The 19,948-nt window shown below is 36.4% G+C and overlaps 3 protein-coding genes across 4 annotated transcripts in view; 2 read left to right on the top strand and 1 right to left on the bottom strand.

Moving 5' to 3' along the window:
• LOC100747922 overlaps positions 1–12,353 on the top strand; it is a 70,630-nt gene extending 58,277 nt beyond the window's left edge. Inside the window, exons 5-13 of the mRNA XM_003486914.4 lie at positions 4–71; positions 713–877; positions 1,001–1,170; positions 1,287–1,478; positions 2,186–2,782; positions 3,067–3,268; positions 3,716–3,920; positions 4,019–4,148; positions 7,068–12,353. Of these exons, the coding sequence (XP_003486962.1) occupies positions 4–71; positions 713–877; positions 1,001–1,170; positions 1,287–1,478; positions 2,186–2,782; positions 3,067–3,268; positions 3,716–3,920; positions 4,019–4,148; positions 7,068–9,708 (4,370 nt within the window). The 3' untranslated portion in view covers positions 9,709–12,353. The remainder of the gene's footprint in view (positions 1–3; positions 72–712; positions 878–1,000; positions 1,171–1,286; positions 1,479–2,185; positions 2,783–3,066; positions 3,269–3,715; positions 3,921–4,018; positions 4,149–7,067) is intronic.
• A 277-nt stretch (positions 12,354–12,630) lies between these two features.
• Positions 12,631–15,651, top strand: LOC100743370. The gene is made up of 3 exons (XM_012381609.3): positions 12,631–13,565; positions 13,640–15,326; positions 15,453–15,651. Exons 1-3 carry the CDS (start codon positions 13,476–13,478, stop codon positions 15,572–15,574), a joined length of 1,899 nt encoding a protein of 632 aa, XP_012237032.1. The 5' UTR covers positions 12,631–13,475; the 3' UTR covers positions 15,575–15,651.
• Positions 15,652–17,242: 1,591 nt separating this feature from the next.
• LOC100747800 (probable small nuclear ribonucleoprotein G) lies at positions 17,243–18,107 on the bottom strand. 2 transcript variants are annotated; one of them, XM_033319094.1, is made up of 4 exons: positions 17,884–18,101; positions 17,699–17,721; positions 17,440–17,564; positions 17,243–17,366 (listed from the first exon to the last, which is right to left on the bottom strand). In XM_033319094.1, exons 1-4 carry the CDS (start codon positions 17,913–17,915, stop codon positions 17,316–17,318), a joined length of 231 nt encoding a protein of 76 aa, XP_033174985.1. In that variant the 5' UTR covers positions 17,916–18,101; the 3' UTR covers positions 17,243–17,315. The 2 variants fall into 2 exon arrangements, with proteins under 2 accessions (XP_033174985.1, XP_033174986.1); XM_033319095.1 differs by having other exon boundaries at positions 17,256–17,366; positions 17,699–17,793; positions 17,884–18,107.
• Between the last annotated feature and the right edge of the window lie 1,841 nt (positions 18,108–19,948).

The following is a 19,948-nucleotide window of genomic DNA, read 5'->3' as shown; positions in this document are numbered from 1 at the left end:
CAGGTTACGAAGGAACGCCGCACCATGTTCTCGGCTATGAACACCGCGGGATCGTCAACAGAGCCACGAGGGTAAGAGATATGTTGTTCTAAGTTCTGTTCTTCTAATCATAGGATTACTTTGGTTTTTTTTAGAACTGCGAAACATTCGCGAATACTCTCGATATTCGCATACTCGTGTCGAATTGATTCTTCTTCTTCTTCTCCGTTGTTTTTCTTTCTCTCTTTTCTTTTTGCTTTTTACTCAAGTAGCTTTATCGGCGATCATAACACGTTAGGACGCTTACCGATATCAACGGTTTTCGCTGTTTTTATTTTCTATTTATTTTATCGTACATCCATCATCGTAGCTTGTAACGTGTAAAATAGTAAATAAAATATAACTTGTTGAAGTTTGCCGATAGATGTAACCAACGATGTTCCAATACTTAGGACAGCGTGGTTCAACTGTTAGACGCTCGATCGATGTAACTTGCTGGGTAATTGGTCATTTTCACTGGAAAATTACTTCTTTGTACCATCATCGCGAACGAGTCTTTTTCGTTTCTTACCAAATCGTATTTCTCTTTCCTTAAAACATTGAAAATCCTTCTCTCGATTGAAGCGAATGAAAGCTCGATTGGAGGATAAAAGATTCGAAGGATTGCAGCTGCAAGATCGGCTGAATCGTTGTACTCTCGTTTAATATCTCGAATTGAATTTTTTTCTTCCAGCACAAGAGAGCGGCTGAAGCGATTCGAGGACCCTACAACGCTAACAGGCATTCCCGATACGTAGAGTTGGTCCTCGTAATCGATAAAAAGGAATACATCGCTCTCGACGAGAACGTGGACAAAGTTTATCAACATTGCAAGGATATCGCGAACATTATCAATGCAGTTAGTACAGCCTTTTTTAATATTTGAACTTCTTCAACGAATAGATGAACGTTGTCAGGCGATAGTATAGATCTTCGCTAAAATAATCTGTCGATTATAAAACGAGAATCCATCGTGTTTCAGTTGTACATGCCACTGAACATATTCATCGCGTTAGTCGGGGTGCAAGTTTGGTCCGACGCGGATGAAATAACGCTGTCTCCAAACGGGGACACCACCCTCTCGAATTTCCTTCGGTACAGAAGGGAGAAGCTGGTGCAGGACATGCCGAACGATAACGCCCAGCTGTTGACGTAAGCCAGAAACGAAAATATTTTCTAACGACGTGCTTCGAAAGCTGCTGTCAAAAATATAGAACAAGCTGTGCATGCGTATCATATATTTGTAAAAATATAAAATACATTTTTAGCCGAATCACTTTCGAGGGAGGCGTGGTTGGAAAAGCGCTTAAGGGACCAATATGTACGTACGAATTCTCCGGTGGTGTTTCGATGGATCACTCGAACGTCGTGGGATTAGTAGCAGCTACCGTCGCTCATGAAATGGGTCACAATTTCGGTATGGAACACGACTCGGCTGATTGCGAGTGTCCCGAAGAAAAGTGAGTTCACGTCGATCGTTATTTACCGCTTGGTTTTGTTTACAAATCTACTTTGTATATTTTGTATATTTTTGCATATCGTCCACTTACGTTCCACGTATTTTTGTAGCTTTAAATTTCCTACGAAACATAAACATCGACAGCCTGTTACTGCTCCGCAAGAAGAGCAGTCTTCTCCTTGTTCTTTGAATTCAGAAGCCGCAACTTCGCTTTTTATCTCTTTAGTTTCATCGAACGAATACACGATCAGAATGAAATTCCCTTTCGTTTATTTCGAGAAACAAACGACCTGCTCTTAAGACGACATAAATAATAGCAAATTGCAAAGTAAATTTTCAAGTGTTCGCGACACCGTTCGTAACATCGCTCTCTGTACTCTTCAATTTACGCGGTTCACCAATAGCTCGTATGTTGAAACGTGGCCAATTTTCTTTTATTCCGCGAACTATGCGTTAGAGCGAGTAACGTGGCAACCACGCCAATGGATCCTAACAGCGATAGAAAAATTTAAGTAAAAAGAAACGAGTCAATCAGGCAATGAGTATGGTATAGTTGGCGTTCGAATCCCGTGATCCCACGGTCTTTCGTCGGTCCTCTGTGAAACAAGGCCATCGATCTGCATTCGCAGGATGGCGTCATTACGATTACCGTCATTTTCGCTAGAGTAACATCGGGGTCTAAACACGCTCGATTGCATCTGATTACAGATGCATCATGGCATCGTCGAGCGGCTCGTCGGGACCAACGCACTGGTCCACTTGTTCTCTGGAGCATCTGGCTCTGGCGTTCGAGCACGGAATGGATTATTGTTTGAGGAACAAACCGCAGAAGCTGTTCGATAGCCCGATTTGTGGTAACGGGTTCGTGGAACCCGGGGAACAGTGCGACTGTGGCCTGAAAGAGAACTGCGACAATCCCTGTTGCAACGTGACCACCTGCATGTTGCATAGTAATGCGAGCTGCGCCACCGGCGAATGTTGCGATTTAAAAACTTGCAGACCGAAATCAGCGGGCACCGAATGCAGAAGCGCCGAGCACGAATGCGATTTGCCGGAATATTGCACTGGCCAGAGCGAATATTGTCCCGTGGACGTGTTTAAGATGGACGGTGAACCATGCAGCATGGGAAAAGCGTTCTGCTACCAGGGCTCTTGCAGAACTCATAATGACCAATGTAAGCTGCTATGGGGACCTACTGGAACCTCTTCCGACGCACAGTGCTATGACATGAACAATAAAGGCACGAAGCATGGCAATTGTGGCTACAATCGAATCGAGTCTAGCTACGTCAAGTGTACCGACGAGTAAGACAAGTTGATTTTTCTTTCCTCCGGTTTTTCGTACAATTATGTTACGTTCTTCGTTAAAATGTCTTATTTATTTCGTTTGGAGATGGAAGAAAAGCGAGGTCCGTTCTCTTTTAAAACACAAGTGGTACGGAAAAGGGAAAAAAAGAACATAATGGGACTATGCTTTTCTGGCGTCTCGAAACGAAATAAATAAGATATCTCTATAGAATGTCTGTAAGCAAGGAAGAGAGCATGGACCGTATCGGTAATAATGAAACTTGGTTTCTCCTTTATTTTAGAAATCTTTTGTGTGGAATGCTACATTGTAAGCACCTGAACGAAAGACTAGAATTCGGTATGGAATCCGTGGCGATTCTCAGCCATTCGTTTATCAACACCGGAGGGAAGATCATACCCTGTCGTTCGGCTATTGTGGACCTAGGATTGAATCAGGTGGATCCTGGTCTCTCTCCAGATGGCGCAAAATGTGCACCTGGAAAGGTAATAGAGAACTTATAATACGACAAGCAATTATGAAAATGAATACCTTCGAAATATTTAGGGATGTATAGACAGCAAAGACATATACTTGAGCCCTAAATCAAAGAACAATTTTTATGATATGAAACCAACTGACGATGTATTGAATTCAAAAATTAGTCTCCTACAAAAGACAAAAGACGTGACTTGTTATATTTCTCCCCTCTATTTCTCATATACAAGAACACGTCTCATACATGTAATAACAATACTTGTAATTACAAGAGCATTGCAAAATGCTGTCTGTTACTAGCAGTCATTCAATCCAGATAAAAGAAAGTGCAGCAAAGAAAAAATAGCAGAAGATTGGAATATTGAAGCGTAGTGAATGTTCGGCTACCGAAGACTCTACTACAAAATATTTTCCAACGTGAATTGTAACGCTGAAATTTCGTGATTTCTATTTAGATGTGCGTGAATCAGAAATGTATGCCGGTAGCCGATTTGCGTGCTTCCGTATCCGGAGGGAAAGCATGTCCTAATAATTGCGGAGGCAACGGAGTGTGCAACAGTCTCGGCCATTGTCATTGCAATCGTGGCTTCCGGCCACCTGATTGCACTCAACCTGGCGTGGGCGGCTCCGAGGACAGCGGTCCGGCGGAGGATCCGAACGGTGAATCAATTTTATTCAATTTATCGCAACCGAGCACGATATCATCGACCTTACCACCCATGAAAACTAATTCGTTTCGTATCGTGTATTTGTTTCAGCGAGGAACGACTTCATAATGGCCCTGTACATTATCTTTTTGGGGATCGTACCGATGGTCGCTCTGTCCTCGTTCGGTATTTGGTACGTGAGAAATCCTGGCCAGCACTGGAAGAAGAGCATGATGTCAACGTACGTATCTAGTCTCGACCGTGTTACAGAGAAATGCAAACCGCATGCCTTTTCGTCGCGCGGTGCTCGCAGGGCGAATTCGAGTCACAGGCTCGGTAAAAACTTTTACGAAAGGGTGGTCATTTTCTTTTCGCCTCGACAAGAGAATTCTCGTAACTCGGATAGAATATTTACGATCAGCGACAATCTGCCGCCGAAAGAGAAGCTTCAGATAACTAAAACCGATCTGATATCAACTACTAACCCAGACGCTATTAACTGCAGCAACAGCATCGCGAAGAGAAAGTCGATGTTGCTTAGCAATATGGATCAGAGTGTGAGTAATAAGAAACCTGACGTCTCTGAATCCGATCAATCTGCTCAGCCTTCGTCTGTAGAAGGTCAGGCAAGGAAAAATTCCATTAGGACGGAATTAGGCACGAAAATAGCGGAACGTATTCAGCAAATGCAGAAAAAGCCCACGAAGAATATCAAAGGGCTGACGCTTAAAACGGAAGTAAAGTTCGAGCATTTAAACGAAAGCTCGAGCGGTAGTGTTGGCGTTACGCCAAAGACAGGTGAACCGTTGCTGCCCGATGGGAAACCATATTCGAAGGCACCTGCACCCTTCTATAACAAAAAACCGCCACCCCCACCGGCCCCAGCACAAAGTTTAAAGCCAAAGATTTGATCTTTTTCCTATATCTTGCGGACACCCGTTGAAAATCTTCTTTCAAATTTTCTTAAACCTTATTACGTAGATATATCCCTTTATTTCCTTTTGTTTTTCCCCACTTTACTATATCCACGCATAGTATAGAATATATTTTTTAGTGCGAAGGTCGCAGCAAAATTTTCTCATAAAAGCTATGACCTTTGCATTATGCAGTACAGGGTTGAGAATAGCGGTGGCGGTTAATGCAATTTAATTCTTATCGTTGTCAAAACGACTTTAAGAAGTACGCTGTGATTTTTATGTTGTAACAGTTCTGTTGTGACGAACAACGAATACTCTATTCTACTCGCAGAGCTTCTTCCTTTAAGGATTCATGTATTTAATTTGTCAAAACTCCGGGCACCGCGCAACTCGTAAGAGAAAGTCCTGCCGTAGCACGTTTGCTGTGCACCTTTTAAACGTTATTCCAATTATATTTTTATAAATAATATAGTCGAACGAAAGGATATAATTTTTTTATTTGTAACGTAAATATAGAAGCGAATAGATATTTCGCGTGTAAGTGATTTATTTATTCATTTGGAGACTATAGAGGAAGAACACGATAAGTCAAGAATGTCGTCAAACAATACCAAATTATCTCTTTCTTTGGTTTTCCAATTAGACATTTTTCCATGCGGTTTTTCCGTACTCTTCAAAATTTAGATAATATTGCTCCTTATACTATTCAAATACCAAAGACATTAAAATATTTAAAATATTACTTGCTTGACTAATTAGGTGTCTGATTTTCATAAAACTTTTGGTCAGTTTAACAGTTATTTTAAGATATTCCATGCACGTACACGTACGTTTGAATCTAATAAGATTGATTTCATTTTCAATTATTCATTATCAAAAGGTAACGTAGAAATCAGAGAATCAGGAAAGTATACTTATCGTGTTCTTCTTTTCTGTAATCTTCGCTTACTATCGTTATTTCATGCTCAAGCAATGATATATACATAAGTTAATAAATAAAAGTATATATGACGTAATATAATTTTCAACTATTATATGTAAATGCATTTAAAGGACGCATATTACGTCATGTGGTAGTATTACCAAAAACTGGGTGATAATAAAATAGAACGAAAACGGCTCTCTACTGACTCGATCAACGTGAATAAGAGGATCTATGGCTGGTCGTTGGCCTAATTATTTATTCGATTAATACCTCGACGAATGGAAAAAAAACACGTTCCAGGGAAAAGTTGAGAACCGTGATTTAGAGCATGCATAGAAAATGAATGTTATACGAGCATGAGCATGTGTGAGTTTCTCTTCGATGGCTTTTGCATTTTAAGATTACTGAACGGCTCGCTTACAATGGAGTCGATAAATCAGTATTAACGGGGTGACTCAACATTCATAATGACTCCCGATTGAATAACTTACATATAACGGAGCTCGACGTTTGATCACTTTTTTAAAAATCATTCGAATCATTCAGGTATATTTCGCAATATCCTAAAAATAAAAATCACACGGGGAAAACACGAGAAGCTGTTTTTCGTTGACTTTCTGATTTTCATGTCGCTTGACAACTGAAAGATAATATTTGAACGTGATGCATATAACTGAGATGAAACATCCGTCGAATGTAAAGACATAAGACGAGGTAATAAATATAGGAGATTTTGTAAAAAAAAAGAAAAAAAAGAAATTCGAGAGCATATCTAAACAATATATTAAATTTAAAGACGAACGCATATCTAATCGAAAAACGAAGACAAAAGATAGGCTGTGGGTTGATTGGAGAATGCAACGAATCTTAAAAAATGGCTCTCCTGTAAAAAGCAGAAAGTATGACTTGAAATACTCTTCCCTCGTCGTCCTCGTATCGAAATTGCTCATACTTGAAACGGATCAATTGTATAAGTTTATTGAATAAACGTAGTGTTTCATACAAGATCTACAGAATTTTCTTATGTAATCAAGAATTTCCTTCCTCCAGAGGGCTTGCTACTAACACTTTAATCTTTGACTAACTTTCCCTGCAACTTTCTCGCGGTTTTGCATGCGTTCGAAAGATCTCTGGATCCGAATGACTGCGTTTGTTGCGCACGAGTTTGTTTCCTTCTCTAAAGCTGCATGTGTTGATTGCATCGTTCCGCGATCAGGCTACGAAATTTCTAAGAAATCGGAACCTTGGTTTGGTTGCTGTAGCATGTGCTTTAAACACCTCGATTCCCTCCAGCTTACGATTGTGCTTAAAATTTCAGGACCGATCGTGGCCACAACGGACTATCCATCAAAACGATCGATCGTTCCAGTCCCTTGCCTCGTAACATCGAAACGATCGATTCTAGTCTCAGTCAGGATCCAGCGTGCGCGAGTTTGTTGCCGAAAGCTGATACCGACGAGCGTTACAACAATAATTTGTTCGGCCAGTTCAAAGGTTTCACGATCACGCCGATAAAAAATCAACCGAAGAGCCCCGAGCCGACTAAGCCAGCACCTCCTCCGCCCACGATTCCAACTGTAGCTATTAAGACTAACATCAAGACAGTTCCCAAGTGCAATCCAGCGCGCAGTTCGCTGCTCAGTTCCACAACCAGTTTCAACGAGGTGCAGTCAACCGCGCCAATTCTGCCTCCACTGAATCCAGGATGTACAGCTCGTCCTCTGATCAGCAGCCCGGTATTGGCTGCGACTACGTGCACATCGGTGGAGCTAGTGGCTCCTAAAATTTCTAACAAGTCTACTATAGACGGTCCAACGAGACCAGCGCCGGCTCCGCCGATCTCCGCTGACGTTCAAAAGCCACAGAGACCAAGCAGTACACCTTTGACCAACTTACTGGTGCCGGAGGCTGAAAAGAAGCCAGAGAAGGGCAGCACTTTAAATAGAATCGCCTCGATGCTTCGACCCAATTCTGGGATCATGAAAGGTAGCCTGCAGATGTCACAGAAGGACGAGAAGACAACGAATTCTCTGCCCAGAATACACCATCATAAAGCGAACAAAGTGATAGATAAAGAAATTTTGAGAAACTTGGAGATTTCCAATCCCATCCCTCAGAAAGAGATCGAAATTCCTACACCAGCGATTCCCGTGATCCCCGCGGCCGATGCAGAGAAAAAGAACGTCGTGTTGCGCGCCCAGTCCATGAGAGACAGCAAGATCACTCCGAGACCTGCGATTCAGACGTTCGGATCGATGCGACAGACGACACCGGTTAAAAGACCCACCAGCATCCCTGCGAGCACAAGGCCTACGGCTCCTCCACCGGGACCTCCTATTCCTACAACGATGGACAAAATGAACGAAAGTGGGAAGATCCCTGGACTGCCTGGATATCAGACACCGCAAGTGAAGAACCCGCAGAAGGTCGTGGACAACGCGTACGACGATTGCATGAACCTCGTCAGCGAGTCGTCGCTGACCAAAATAACAGAAGAGTCACCCACCAACGACAATATATACGCGGTCATAGAGGAGACTCTGCCCGAGAAGAGCAGAAAGAACATGGAATCGGAGAAGCAGATCGACAACGAATACAAATTACCGAAACGCGTCGATCCCACGGCCAATTCCGGCGGATTGGAAACGATGGGCCTGTTATCGGAGATCGTGTCGGAGATATCGAACAGAAACTTTGATTCCATATATTCCACCGCTACTTTAGCCAGAAAAGCGCAAGAGAACGAGGGTGCGTCGAAAAATACCGAGGACTTGGGTTACAACAATTCTCTTGGCACTTACATGAACTCGAGTCACTACAAATCGCCGGGCAGCATTTATTCCAATTCCGCGTCTGGAAAATTCAACTCGTCCAGTTCCACGACGAGCTCGGGTTACCTGAATCCATCAGCGTTGAACGTACCGCAACAGGAGCCCGAGAAAATTGCCGACGCCAACAAGTCCAACAAGGGGAAACTGTTGTCGCTGAATCTAGCGAATCCGAATCTAAACGACGAGATATCGAAGGAACTGGGAATGAAAAGCACGGCAGAGGACGCGGGGCCTCGAAAACCGATCACGTCGATGAAGAGTCGACCGACTCAACGAACTGTTACTCACTCGAAAAGCGACGAAGGGACAAACGACAGCAAAGAGCCGTTGAAACCGCCTCTTGGAAGAACGAAGACTCCGCCGAACATCGCGAAAGGTTCGATCACGAAGGACGCGAACTCCGTCGCCAGACAAGCTCTGGACACCGCGTCCAAGTCTAAACAGTATTCTGACAGTAGTTTAAAGAAGCAGGGTTCGAATGCGAGCGTGGACTCAACCGGGCAAAATTCGGATACGAAGGGTGGCAATGCGAATCAGCCAAACGGTAGCCTAGAGAAGCAGGATTCTCACACGAACGTTAATAGATTATCTCTGAAAACTGTGCCTTGTAGTCCTAAAGATAACGGGGGAAAGTTTAACAGTCCGGACTTAGTGTCGAGCTGTTCAAATTCTAATCAAATCAGTACAAAGTCGCCGGACGTTGTTGGAAACAATGCAAAGCTTAACTTTCAGTCGAAAAACGTTCAGAAAACGCCGACATTGTCACGAGGCGGTACTACGAAAGCACCCGCCACCCCGATTAAGCCATTGAACATTGCGTCCAAAGGAACTAGTCTCGCGGAGAAAAAGAAGTCTCCAACTGGTAACACGAGCGTGACTAAATCGTTATCCGCTAAGGAATCGGCTACTAAAAGCGCGCAATCGAAGCCGAGTCAAAAGACGGAGACGAAAGATTCAGGGGCGAAGACGAACCCGGTGCAAAGAGCAGCGAGCAGTAAATCGAATGTGGCCTCCCTTCAACAGAAATTCGAGGCAAATAAGAACGTTAACGCGCCAAGAACGATACCCAATGTACATAAAACACAACGTACAGTCGGCAAGACTGAAACTTCGGGTGTTAAGAAATAAGCGATCAGCGCACACTTGCACAGTAATATACCGACTAATAATATTAGTAAATTGACAAGTCACACGTTATAGGATGTAAACTTATCTTGTAAACTTATCTTGTTTTATAATTCTCCGTCGAATAAGATAATCAGATATTTTGCAATTGAAGACTACAGAGAACAAACATGATAAATCTATAGGAAATCTGTATGTTATCACGACTAATCCTATATTATCTAAACTGTCTTTTTTCATTTAGAGATTGTATGCGTCGATTCTGGAATACGTTAAAAATATTATTTGTCATTACATTAGTTATCCGGTTGATTTTGTACAAAACTTGTTGGTTCTTTTTCGCTACCTTTAAGAGACAATATGTAATGATATGGTCTTTCTAAGTCGTGTTAAAATACCACCAAGCGATGTCATAACAGGCTTATCATGTTTTCCCGTGTGATCTTTGACTTGTCAGATTTATTTGGAAAATGTCATTCGTTCCATTAGCAACTTGTTAATATTATTCAAACGTATTTATTGGTAGTGGCAACTTGTAACTTGTAGCTTGTAAAATTTCACTAATGGTTTAATTGTGCAAGACAGCTCGGATGAACGAATAGGTGGCCAATCATCAAAAAGAAGTATGTAGGATTTATTTAAAACATTCTAGTCTATCGATCATTGGATGAAAACTTATGAATACTTCTGTTCAAATATTTCTACGATATTATTTTATTTAAATGACCAGCCACGAAGAAGTGGAGTCGTAATAGTACAATGATCAACTGTTCGTTCGGGAAACCGAATGAAAGAATTGGTTGATCGAAAGCCACGCTAACTTGTATTTACTGTCAGAATACTGAAATTAGGTTGTACCGACCGCGAGACGCGCGACGCAATATTATCGCTGTAAATAGTAGTTACTTAAAAATTCTAATATTTTTTGTAGAAATTATCCATTATATCGTAATATTCGGATGTATCGCGAAACATTAACGATCGTCGAGGATATTTATCTTAAGAGCATTTTGTAAAACGAAATGAACAGAATAAGCAACAATTATTTTCAAAAGTTTCGCTCGATGCCGCAAAAGGAACGCGTAAGAAATTATATTGAACTCTGTGATATACATGTAACGAGAGGTAATACAGAAACATCGTATCGTACATTATTATAAGTAGCAGATTATAGATGCGACCAAATCTATCATTTTATAATATCGTCTCACGCGAAGAGAAAGAAAACATTGTGAAACTTCGAGAATATAAGAAATTTTCAAGAGGACAAAGATTAGTTTCGAAAGGAAAACCATATCCAAGAAAGATAAAAAAAAAAAGAAAAAAAAAAGAAAAAGAAGAAGAAACTCTATGGAACAGTAGCTCTTTCCAAAGACTAACTAAGCGTCGTCGTTAAAGTCCGTTTTCGCGAATGCGATCGTACCTTCGAGATTCTAATGCGAATCAAAATTTAGGCGCGATTTAGCTAAGAGAGCTTAAACGGTAGTGTCTGCTAGGGTTTCAACGCCGTGTTCGAAAACGAGGCAGAATTTCTTCTACGATAAAAAAGTACATTAGAGTACAATGGTAGAGATATTTCGTTCAATGCATCACCGTCACTACGATTGTTCTTTTACTTTCGCACGAATTCTTTGCATATTCTAGTAAGATACTAAGAAATTCGGACGTTGCTGTTCGATCGCTAATTACTTAGCATCGTTAAATACGCAAAGACTAAGAGGAAATATTTATTTGACTGATCGATGTAAATATGTTTATAATGTAATAGATGTAAGTAACATTTTGTACAATGTACCTTCGTGCTCGCTAAGTTATAATTCGCGAACTATCTTTAAACGCATACATGCGACTTCAGCATTTAGCTTCTTCACGGTGTCTCGTTCGATCTGCTGTAAAGCGTAAAAACGTTCTCCTGTATAAAGAAGAACCAAAAAAAAAAAAAAAAAAAAAAAAAAAAAAACAAAAAAAAAAAAAAAAAAAAAAAAAAAATAAAACGACGGAAGAAAAGGTTTTATTGAACGACATGGTTGTAGCGTGTTTGTGCATTTATTATTTCAACAAAGCTATCTTTCGCTATGTACGTTTCTCGTGTATAAGGTTGTTCGCTTGTACGTCGCTTGCGATGTTTTAATTTATACAGTTCCTATGTACAGTCGCCTCGATGTATTAATTAAAGCATTTTAGGGACCGCAACTTAAGTTCAATAAAGCTTTTCGATGACTATTATTCGTTCGGGCATCGTTTATAGTCGTTTATCGCTTCTCTTTTTCTTTCCACGCAATGATGTCGTATGTATGGCTCCAGTGTAAAGACAATCAGACGTTTTGCACGGCATACGACTGTAAAATAGAAAATAACGCCTCTCGACAGAAACTTGGCCATAACTGATAGATAAGATTATCATATTTAGGCGTACGTTTCCTTTTTTTACATACAACGTTTAGATTTGTTAAACGATATTGTTTACTAAAGATGACTTGCAGCTAGAGTTAACAAACATCGTTGCATTATCCGTTTAATACCAAAGATAAGTTACGTTCCACGTGTTAAAGGGCCAAGATGTACGTTTATCGTAACTACTTAAACGTTGTCTCATAACTTGTACATTTCCTAATGCATAGTAACGTTACAATAAATTCTTTATTCCATGCATGCGTTTTATCTGTCATTAACGACGGACCAATAAAGAGGTAGGTGATTATACTATAATAATAAAATCGCACAACCTGTGTATGCCTACATGCGCTATAACATGGGCTAGAGAATTTTCGATATAAAAGATTTACTATTTTTTATCTAATTCTGTTTATATTTCGTATTCATTCATAAATAGAAACACTGAATGGATAATAGTGAGTTTTATGTCGCTATTTATTATTTACTTTAATGCGAAGGGTACGGAGTAATATGGTTCTATTATTAATGGCGCAAATAAAATTCAAATCTTTCGATCAATTAAAAATGAAAGATAAAGGAGTTAAATAATTATATATTGTCAAATGAACTTTCGGTTTTTATTTGCGTAAAGCAGATAATGGATAATGGACATAAAAAAAGATATAAATGTCAAAAAATCAAAGTATCTCGAGTGAGAGGTATCTTCCCCTTGTATCGTTTCCCTCCAATAGGAATCGTTTGTGCAGGCCCGTAGTTTACAAAGAAATGAATTTTGTCAATAAGTTTCATTATAATGTTGTAAACATCATTGTCCTTGGAAAACTCTAAACGTACCGTCTTTTTCGTTGTCGTGATCGTTCAGGCAAAATATGTTTATTATATGCACCAAGATTGGCTTTATATAAAAAAAAATTAAGTTTCTCTATATTCAATGTGTCACGATGAAACATTCGATTTCACGCGATCATAAATTTATGAGTCGCGGGAGTGTTGAATTACTCGTTTATTGATCGCTGTCAGTGACAATAATCTAAGAAACTTGTGAGTGTTTCGTTGCCAAATGTTATCGTACTATCCCAAACATTATGTACCTTTCTATATTAGAGTACGCTATTGTGATTTGTCGAGGAACCGATAACCTAACAACTATATCGAATGTTAGAAAAATTTCGCATAACATTTCACACATGAAATTGTAACGACATTTAATGTTTGGCAGCTTATTTCGAATTTCGCGTCTGTGTTACAAAACAAAGTGTACACGTATGTGACGCAATGTTGTAATTCAAATATTTACGGAATTGTTACACGACGGGAGGAATTAATCGTACTTTACAGGAGATTGCAAAATTGTATATTTTTGTACAGTGAAAATGGCCCATGCCTCGCTACCGAAGCTTATTTGCACTCCGATAAATACATCAAGAATGTGTCCATCAGATTTCACTGCTACTCTATCTGATGTAAGTTTGACGTTTACGATATTTTTACGTGTATTTTTGTTACGTTATATTTTCATTTTATTATTTTACGATAGGTGTTACAATCGGATCCAGTAAAAAGGTTACTCAATCAACCAAATATTATTGTTAAAAGGATACCTTCAAAAATAAATGCAACATCTGTCTCCAACGATAATGTTTTAACAAACAAAATACATAATATAGATTCAAATGTACATAGAACAAAACAGTCAGAGTTGTCAGTAATACCTTTACAGACAAATCAAGAGGAAAATATAGAAGATAAGAATTTCTTACCTTCCAAGAAGCATGGTAAATCAGAAATTACATTAGTTCCTGTTACAAGAGAAAGAAAACCTTGTGGTCATTGCGAACCTTGTGAAAATATTACATGCGATGTGGTAGTACAACAATATGTAGACCGTGATGGATCATCACCTATGTTAGCCATTAACATAGAGGAAAGTGAGATAGATGCACCTGTTTCAAGACATTGTGAAAATAAAATGTGTGATGCATTAAGCATTGATCATGATCGTTGTCGCAGAGCTATAATTAGACTAAATAGATGTAATCAATCAATAGCTTGTGATATTTGTGGTATTATGTTACAAACACAAAGATCTCGTATATATCACAAGAATTGTATAAGGAAAAATGAATACAGGCATAATGAAACAAGCAGTGCCAAAATATTAAAAGAAAGAATGAGAGAACGAGAAATTCAAATAATCGAAGCTTCTAAAATGAAGAGAAATGATTATACAGATCCTATTACAGGGTATAGCCTTGCAATGGAAACTTTAAAAAATAACAAAGAATTAATTATTATTCCGAAATCAGTTCCCTTACAGCAACAACAACCACCTCCTCCACAACCACCACCACCATCACTACCACCACCACCACCACCACCACCACCACCACTACCACCAACAACAACAACAATAACAACAACAGCAATTACTATAAATTCTATGTCCACAAAACAATCTACTTCACAAATAAATAATGTAAATAATGTTTTTGGAAAACTTTTATCCAGTATACCAATTGTATTACCACAACAAAGTATAGTCCTTGGCAAAACACAGTGTTCTAATGAAAATAGTATATCTAATCCCATACAATTAGCTGTATCAGAAGCCTTAACTAGGTCATTCGTAACAACAACCAGTACAGTTCCTTTACCTCAAAGTCATTATATTACATTTACAACACAAGCTAATACACATCCAATACCAATAAACGAATTACTCTTACCACACTCACAAATTGTCACAACACCCATTCAGCCTAAACCATTGTTAACACCTATACGTGTTGTACCTATAACTAACTTAATAACAGAACCATCCTTACTGCACCAAACACAGGGTATACCAAAGTTTTGTATCATGCCAGATGATACAGCACCATCATTAACTATAACGAATTCTCAACCTATTCAACATTTAGCACTTGTGCCAAAAGTTGAATTATCAACTAATTCAAAAACAGCATCACGGAAAAAGAAAAAAATAGTAAAAAAGAAACGAAAAAAGAAAGTTTTCAAATGTGACTATTGCCTTAAAAACTTCAGTACAGATTGGTATTTCAAAATGCATGTTGCTATGCATACAGGTGAAAACCGGTTCACCTGCAAAATATGTAAACGATTATTTAGTAATCGATACGATATGAAGAAACATATATCCAATGATCACAAGAGTGAAAGCATTAGTCCTAGTATATGTAATCAGCAAATTACTGAAGATTCACGTAAGTATTTAAATTATATGTAAACATGTAGTGTATATGCATTTGTTGATCACTTAAAATATCACAGACAAAAGTATAATGAGGATATAAAAACAGATATTGTAAAAATTCCTTCTAATGTTATAGAGACAAGCAACCTTGACATACAGCAAGAAGTAAGAAAAGAAGATAAAACAAATGGATACATTATTATGCCTACTCAAGATATTGTCAAAAATATCAAAACAGAATTACGTCATGAAGTATAAATCATTCCAGATTAGCAACTCATTGAAACAAAGAAACAATTGTCTAGATTAAAAATACGTCTGTTATAAATTTCGAGTAAGTTAATTTGTAAAAATATGCATAAAACGTGCTTACATACTATAGTTAATCAAATGTTAATCTTTTAGGAGAAAATTTTATGTTACGTTGTACAAACGTACATATGTTTTATGTAATAGTTTATTTTAATTTCTGAAAAAATTATTGCAATATTCTTAGATTCTATAAGACAAACGGGAAAGAAAAATTACTTGATATATATTTGGTTTATTTATAAAAGTATATTTACTTTATTTATAAAACAATTCTAAATATTTTAATGAATATTATAGAAAAATGTATTATATGACTGAACAAATTTGATATTTTTTAAATGAGAACGATTACAAAAGTCGATGAAGAATATATATAATATTATGAAATCTTTCAAACTGTGATATATGGCCATCTTTCCACTATAACTTCTTTTCAAATTATCTAAAAATGTATCGTCCTTAATTGCATATTTAATATAACCTTAGGCACAATAATAATTTTTTATACACTGAAATAAAACTATGGTCATGCACGTGGACGAAAATATGATAGACATATCTTAAAACGCACAAAAGAATAATTCAACAGAAAAGAACGATGTGTATATTTTAGAACTAGAAAATTTGTTATTAAATGTAAGAGTATTTTATATGGAAAGAAAGTTAAATGCCATTTCTAATACGTAGATACATATAAGTTATGTTGTGTTCCTTTTATTTTCAAATAAGTTGTTTAGTTGAAAGTATTCATTTACATAGACTAAAATTAATATACGATGTGTATTTATCTATACTTTTTTTTATTAAATTATTTTTCACTTTTACTATTTCTCAACGAGAACTATGGTAACTTTAACAGAAAATTAAACGCGTAAATATTTCCTTGCTATTGAATAAACTTAGTATTTAGAGTAGGATTCCAATATGAAAGAATTTAAAATTTTTATATCGTTATAGAAGCTAATTTGAGCTTCGTAATTTATGTTGAGATTTTAGTAAATGTTAACAGAAGAATAGACGAAATATTTTGCAAAGATATAGTTCCTTGGTAATAGAAATGAATATCGTGTGCCTTCAAAATTTTAATGTTCCTTACATAAATAAGACAGTTAATTCAGAAAAATAAACGTTGATTATAAACAACATTAATTTAATTAATTCGTTCTATTATCTTTAACTGACAATAAAAAATACAATTTTAATACAATTGTGTAGTTAAACAGAACACTTTTACTTCAATATAAGTGTAATAAAGAAAATTATATGTGCATTTAATATTCATAATACTCAGTGTGCAAAATTCAATGTAATAGTGAAAATAGAATGTAAATGTTTCACAATTGTGCAAAGAAATGGTGTTATTAATGAAGGATAATAAGCAAATTATTTTTGAAATCATAAAAATCACTGAAATGGTATATCAAATAAAATATATTCTGAGCAAAATATGTCATAAAAAATTGTCTGTTGTATTGTATTTATATAAAAGGTTTTAAAAGAATAAATCGCTATTTAATATGAAAACTATTTATTCAAAATAATTGTCTTTTCAAACTGAAAATACTGATCAAGAATTATATTTCAAAGGCTGAATAAATATGATATTAATATTGTGTATGATATAAAAAGTTATTTAGTTATTTCCTTAAGAATACATATTATATTTTTATATTTTTAATATTTCAATTCATATCCTGTCTAAAGCCTCTAACATTATTACACTATTTCCACGTATTACCTAAAATGATAAGATGAATTCATTAATTCAACAGAAATTCATTTGTCACCACAAAAAGAATTCACTAACTTACCACCATTCCAATATTGTTCTTTGTACCATCTTTGCATTCTTCGACACTTTCATCTATAACCATGTTCATAAACGGATCAAAGCCACGTAAAATTCCAATAACGTGCCTTCCTCCATTGAGTTTTACTAATGAAAAGAATACATTTTGAAGAAATAACACGAATAAATATAATATACGATATTATGACTCCAATAACAAAATACTGCATGTAAACATAACTGCATTACCAATAATATTTAAGATATACTTATATACTCACATGATAATCTTTTATCCATGTATCTAAAAAATAAAAATAAAATTTTGTCACGCTTTGTTGCATTTACAATGTACAAGAATTAAAATTCAAATGATCTTAAAAATTAAGAAGAATTAAAATTTGTATAACCTTTATACATAACTACTTAGAAATTTATATATTACACATTTATATATTACACTTACTTTTTAAGCTCTGGAGGATGCGCCTTACTCATTTTTAGATTGGTTTTTCTTTTAAAGAATACTAATGATAAATTACTCCCACAATTATGGATATGTACTTCTTCCCGGCTTTTGCCTTCCTTCACACTATGATATTAAAATCAGCGGCGTGCCAACTATAGCCAATGCATGCACATTAACATCGTTTTTAGGTGACATGAATTGAGGTACCAACCTTAAAAGAACAATTAAATGCTTTGTTATGTTAATTTAAATAAATATATAATTATTATACATTACAGAGTTGAAATGAAGTACAAATAAATTTACGTGAATGAATTCTGGAATATAAAGAAATATTGAATATAGAATATATTTTTTGCTTTGACAAATCCTATCCTGAATCTGAATCAGCTGGATCGATTACTATAATGTACTTAGCAAGACAAAACATATTACTTTAAAAAGGAAAATACGTGTGTACGCACATATTGTAGAACGATAATTTTATTTTTCTTTTTCTATACTAATACATGAAGTAAATGTGACAATATAATATACATTTGACTCAACAAAACAACATAACCATCATTTAATTTCGTCAGTAGATTTTGGTCACTTTTCAAGTCAGAAGTATTCCTATTATATAACGTTTATTCGTAACGTACATCATACATGCACATGTAATCTCATTATTTAACATATTATATTTTTGCAAGGTACTGTCAGTACAAAATATAAGTACATTCATATTTATAAAAGTACAACGTTTACTTGCCGTCGAAAGACGGAAGAAATAATGTTTCTCTTAAAACATCTCATAAAACATCAGAGCAAGCAAGAATTTCGATAACGTACTTTGCATTTCAATCTAATCTTAATTATCATTTGTTGACTTTAACTTTTTATCTATTTATTAATTTTGCCATTTCGATTACTCAAACTCTTTCTTTTTTTTTTTACTAGCTTGTAAACAACTAGCTTGTAAATTATGAAGATATAGAAAAGCACAAATCACCGATTTTTATCGATGACAAGGTAATTAAACGTATGTGACAATTCTTTTAAAAATCCTCTCGAAAAACTTGCCCGCGCGGAAGATCCTAAAACCAGTCTGGTAAAAGCGTCAAATCCTTAATCTTACATACATGTTAATACGTACATCGAGTTAAATTACTGCGTTACAGATAAAGTGTACAATTCGACGCTTTATGCATTTCCAGGTATTGCACAGGGTAGAATACAATATTGTTTAATTAAGATCGTATCGAGCATTTCATTAACTTAGGAAATACCCAGAAATCCTCCATAATAGATACGAGAATTGTAGTGTACTTTATACGTTGGTCAAAACAGATCAGGTACCTCATTAAGTTTCCAATCGACGAATTGTACGTTTTACCATTAATTATCTTACGTCTAATTCTCAAGGAATGGCTTACGATTATCATTGACATACACTTCGAAAACAGACATTTCAAATACCAATCGCCACAACAATGGAGAAAATGTAGCATAACCATCTAATTCCCATAAGCATCAACAATTATTGTATTATATTGATCTGTACTGTATTATATTGATCAACAATTATCATATTATTCTATAATATAAGCAAATTAGTAATTTACATATTCAGATGACCTGTAAAAATTCTAGTGAGCAGTTTAGCATCTATTTCAGTGTGTTGATTTATAACAATTTTCTATCTACGTTCCATCCTTTTGATTATTTTCATGAAAATATGAATTTGAACGAGCATCCATAATCTAATAATGAAATATGATAAGAAATTAGTAACTTATAATAAAAATAGCAACTTCTTGAAATCTGCTATTTCATTCACCAATAGAGATAAAAATTAGTAAAATTTAGCATGTTTTGCATCGTAACCTGAGCGATGGGAATTGGAGGGTTACAACAGTAATTGAGTGCATGTCATAGCTTTTCGTTAAATGAGCGCGAGGACTTATTCAAGGTACCAATTAGCTTCTACGATTCTTGCGATGGCTGTTCGTGCTTACTTTTATCACTATCGCTATACATGCGAAATTGTATGTAAGATGGAACGGATTTAAAAGCAGTC

The sequence above is a fragment of the Bombus impatiens genome, unplaced genomic scaffold (assembly GCF_000188095.3).
Source record: "Bombus impatiens unplaced genomic scaffold, BIMP_2.2 scf_0135, whole genome shotgun sequence".
Lineage (NCBI taxonomy): Eukaryota > Metazoa > Arthropoda > Insecta > Hymenoptera > Apidae > Bombus > Bombus impatiens.
The sequence above is the reverse complement of the archived record's forward strand: the minus strand, read 5'-3'. Positions and strand labels throughout refer to the sequence as shown.

Excerpts from the sequence above, each read along its gene's own strand:
- LOC100743370 (XM_012381609.3), top strand. The coding sequence starts at position 13,476 with ATGGCCCATGCCTCGCTACCGAAGCTTATTTGCACTCCGATAAATACA. Across the intron at positions 13,566-13,639 it reads TCACTGCTACTCTATCTGAT|GTGTTACAATCGGATCCAGT; the intron begins GTAAGTTTGACG and ends ATTTTACGATAG. Across the intron at positions 15,327-15,452 it reads GCAAATTACTGAAGATTCAC|AGACAAGCAACCTTGACATA; the intron begins GTAAGTATTTAA and ends CTAATGTTATAG.
- LOC100747800 (XM_033319094.1), bottom strand. The coding sequence starts at position 17,915 with ATGAGTAAGGCGCATCCTCCAGAGCTTAAAAA. Across the intron at positions 17,565-17,698 it reads CATGGATAAAAGATTATCAT|TAAAACTCAATGGAGGAAGG; the intron begins GTGAGTATATAA and ends TCTTTTCATTAG. Across the intron at positions 17,367-17,439 it reads AGAACAATATTGGAATGGTG|GTAATACGTGGAAATAGTGT; the intron begins GTAAGTTAGTGA and ends TTATCATTTTAG.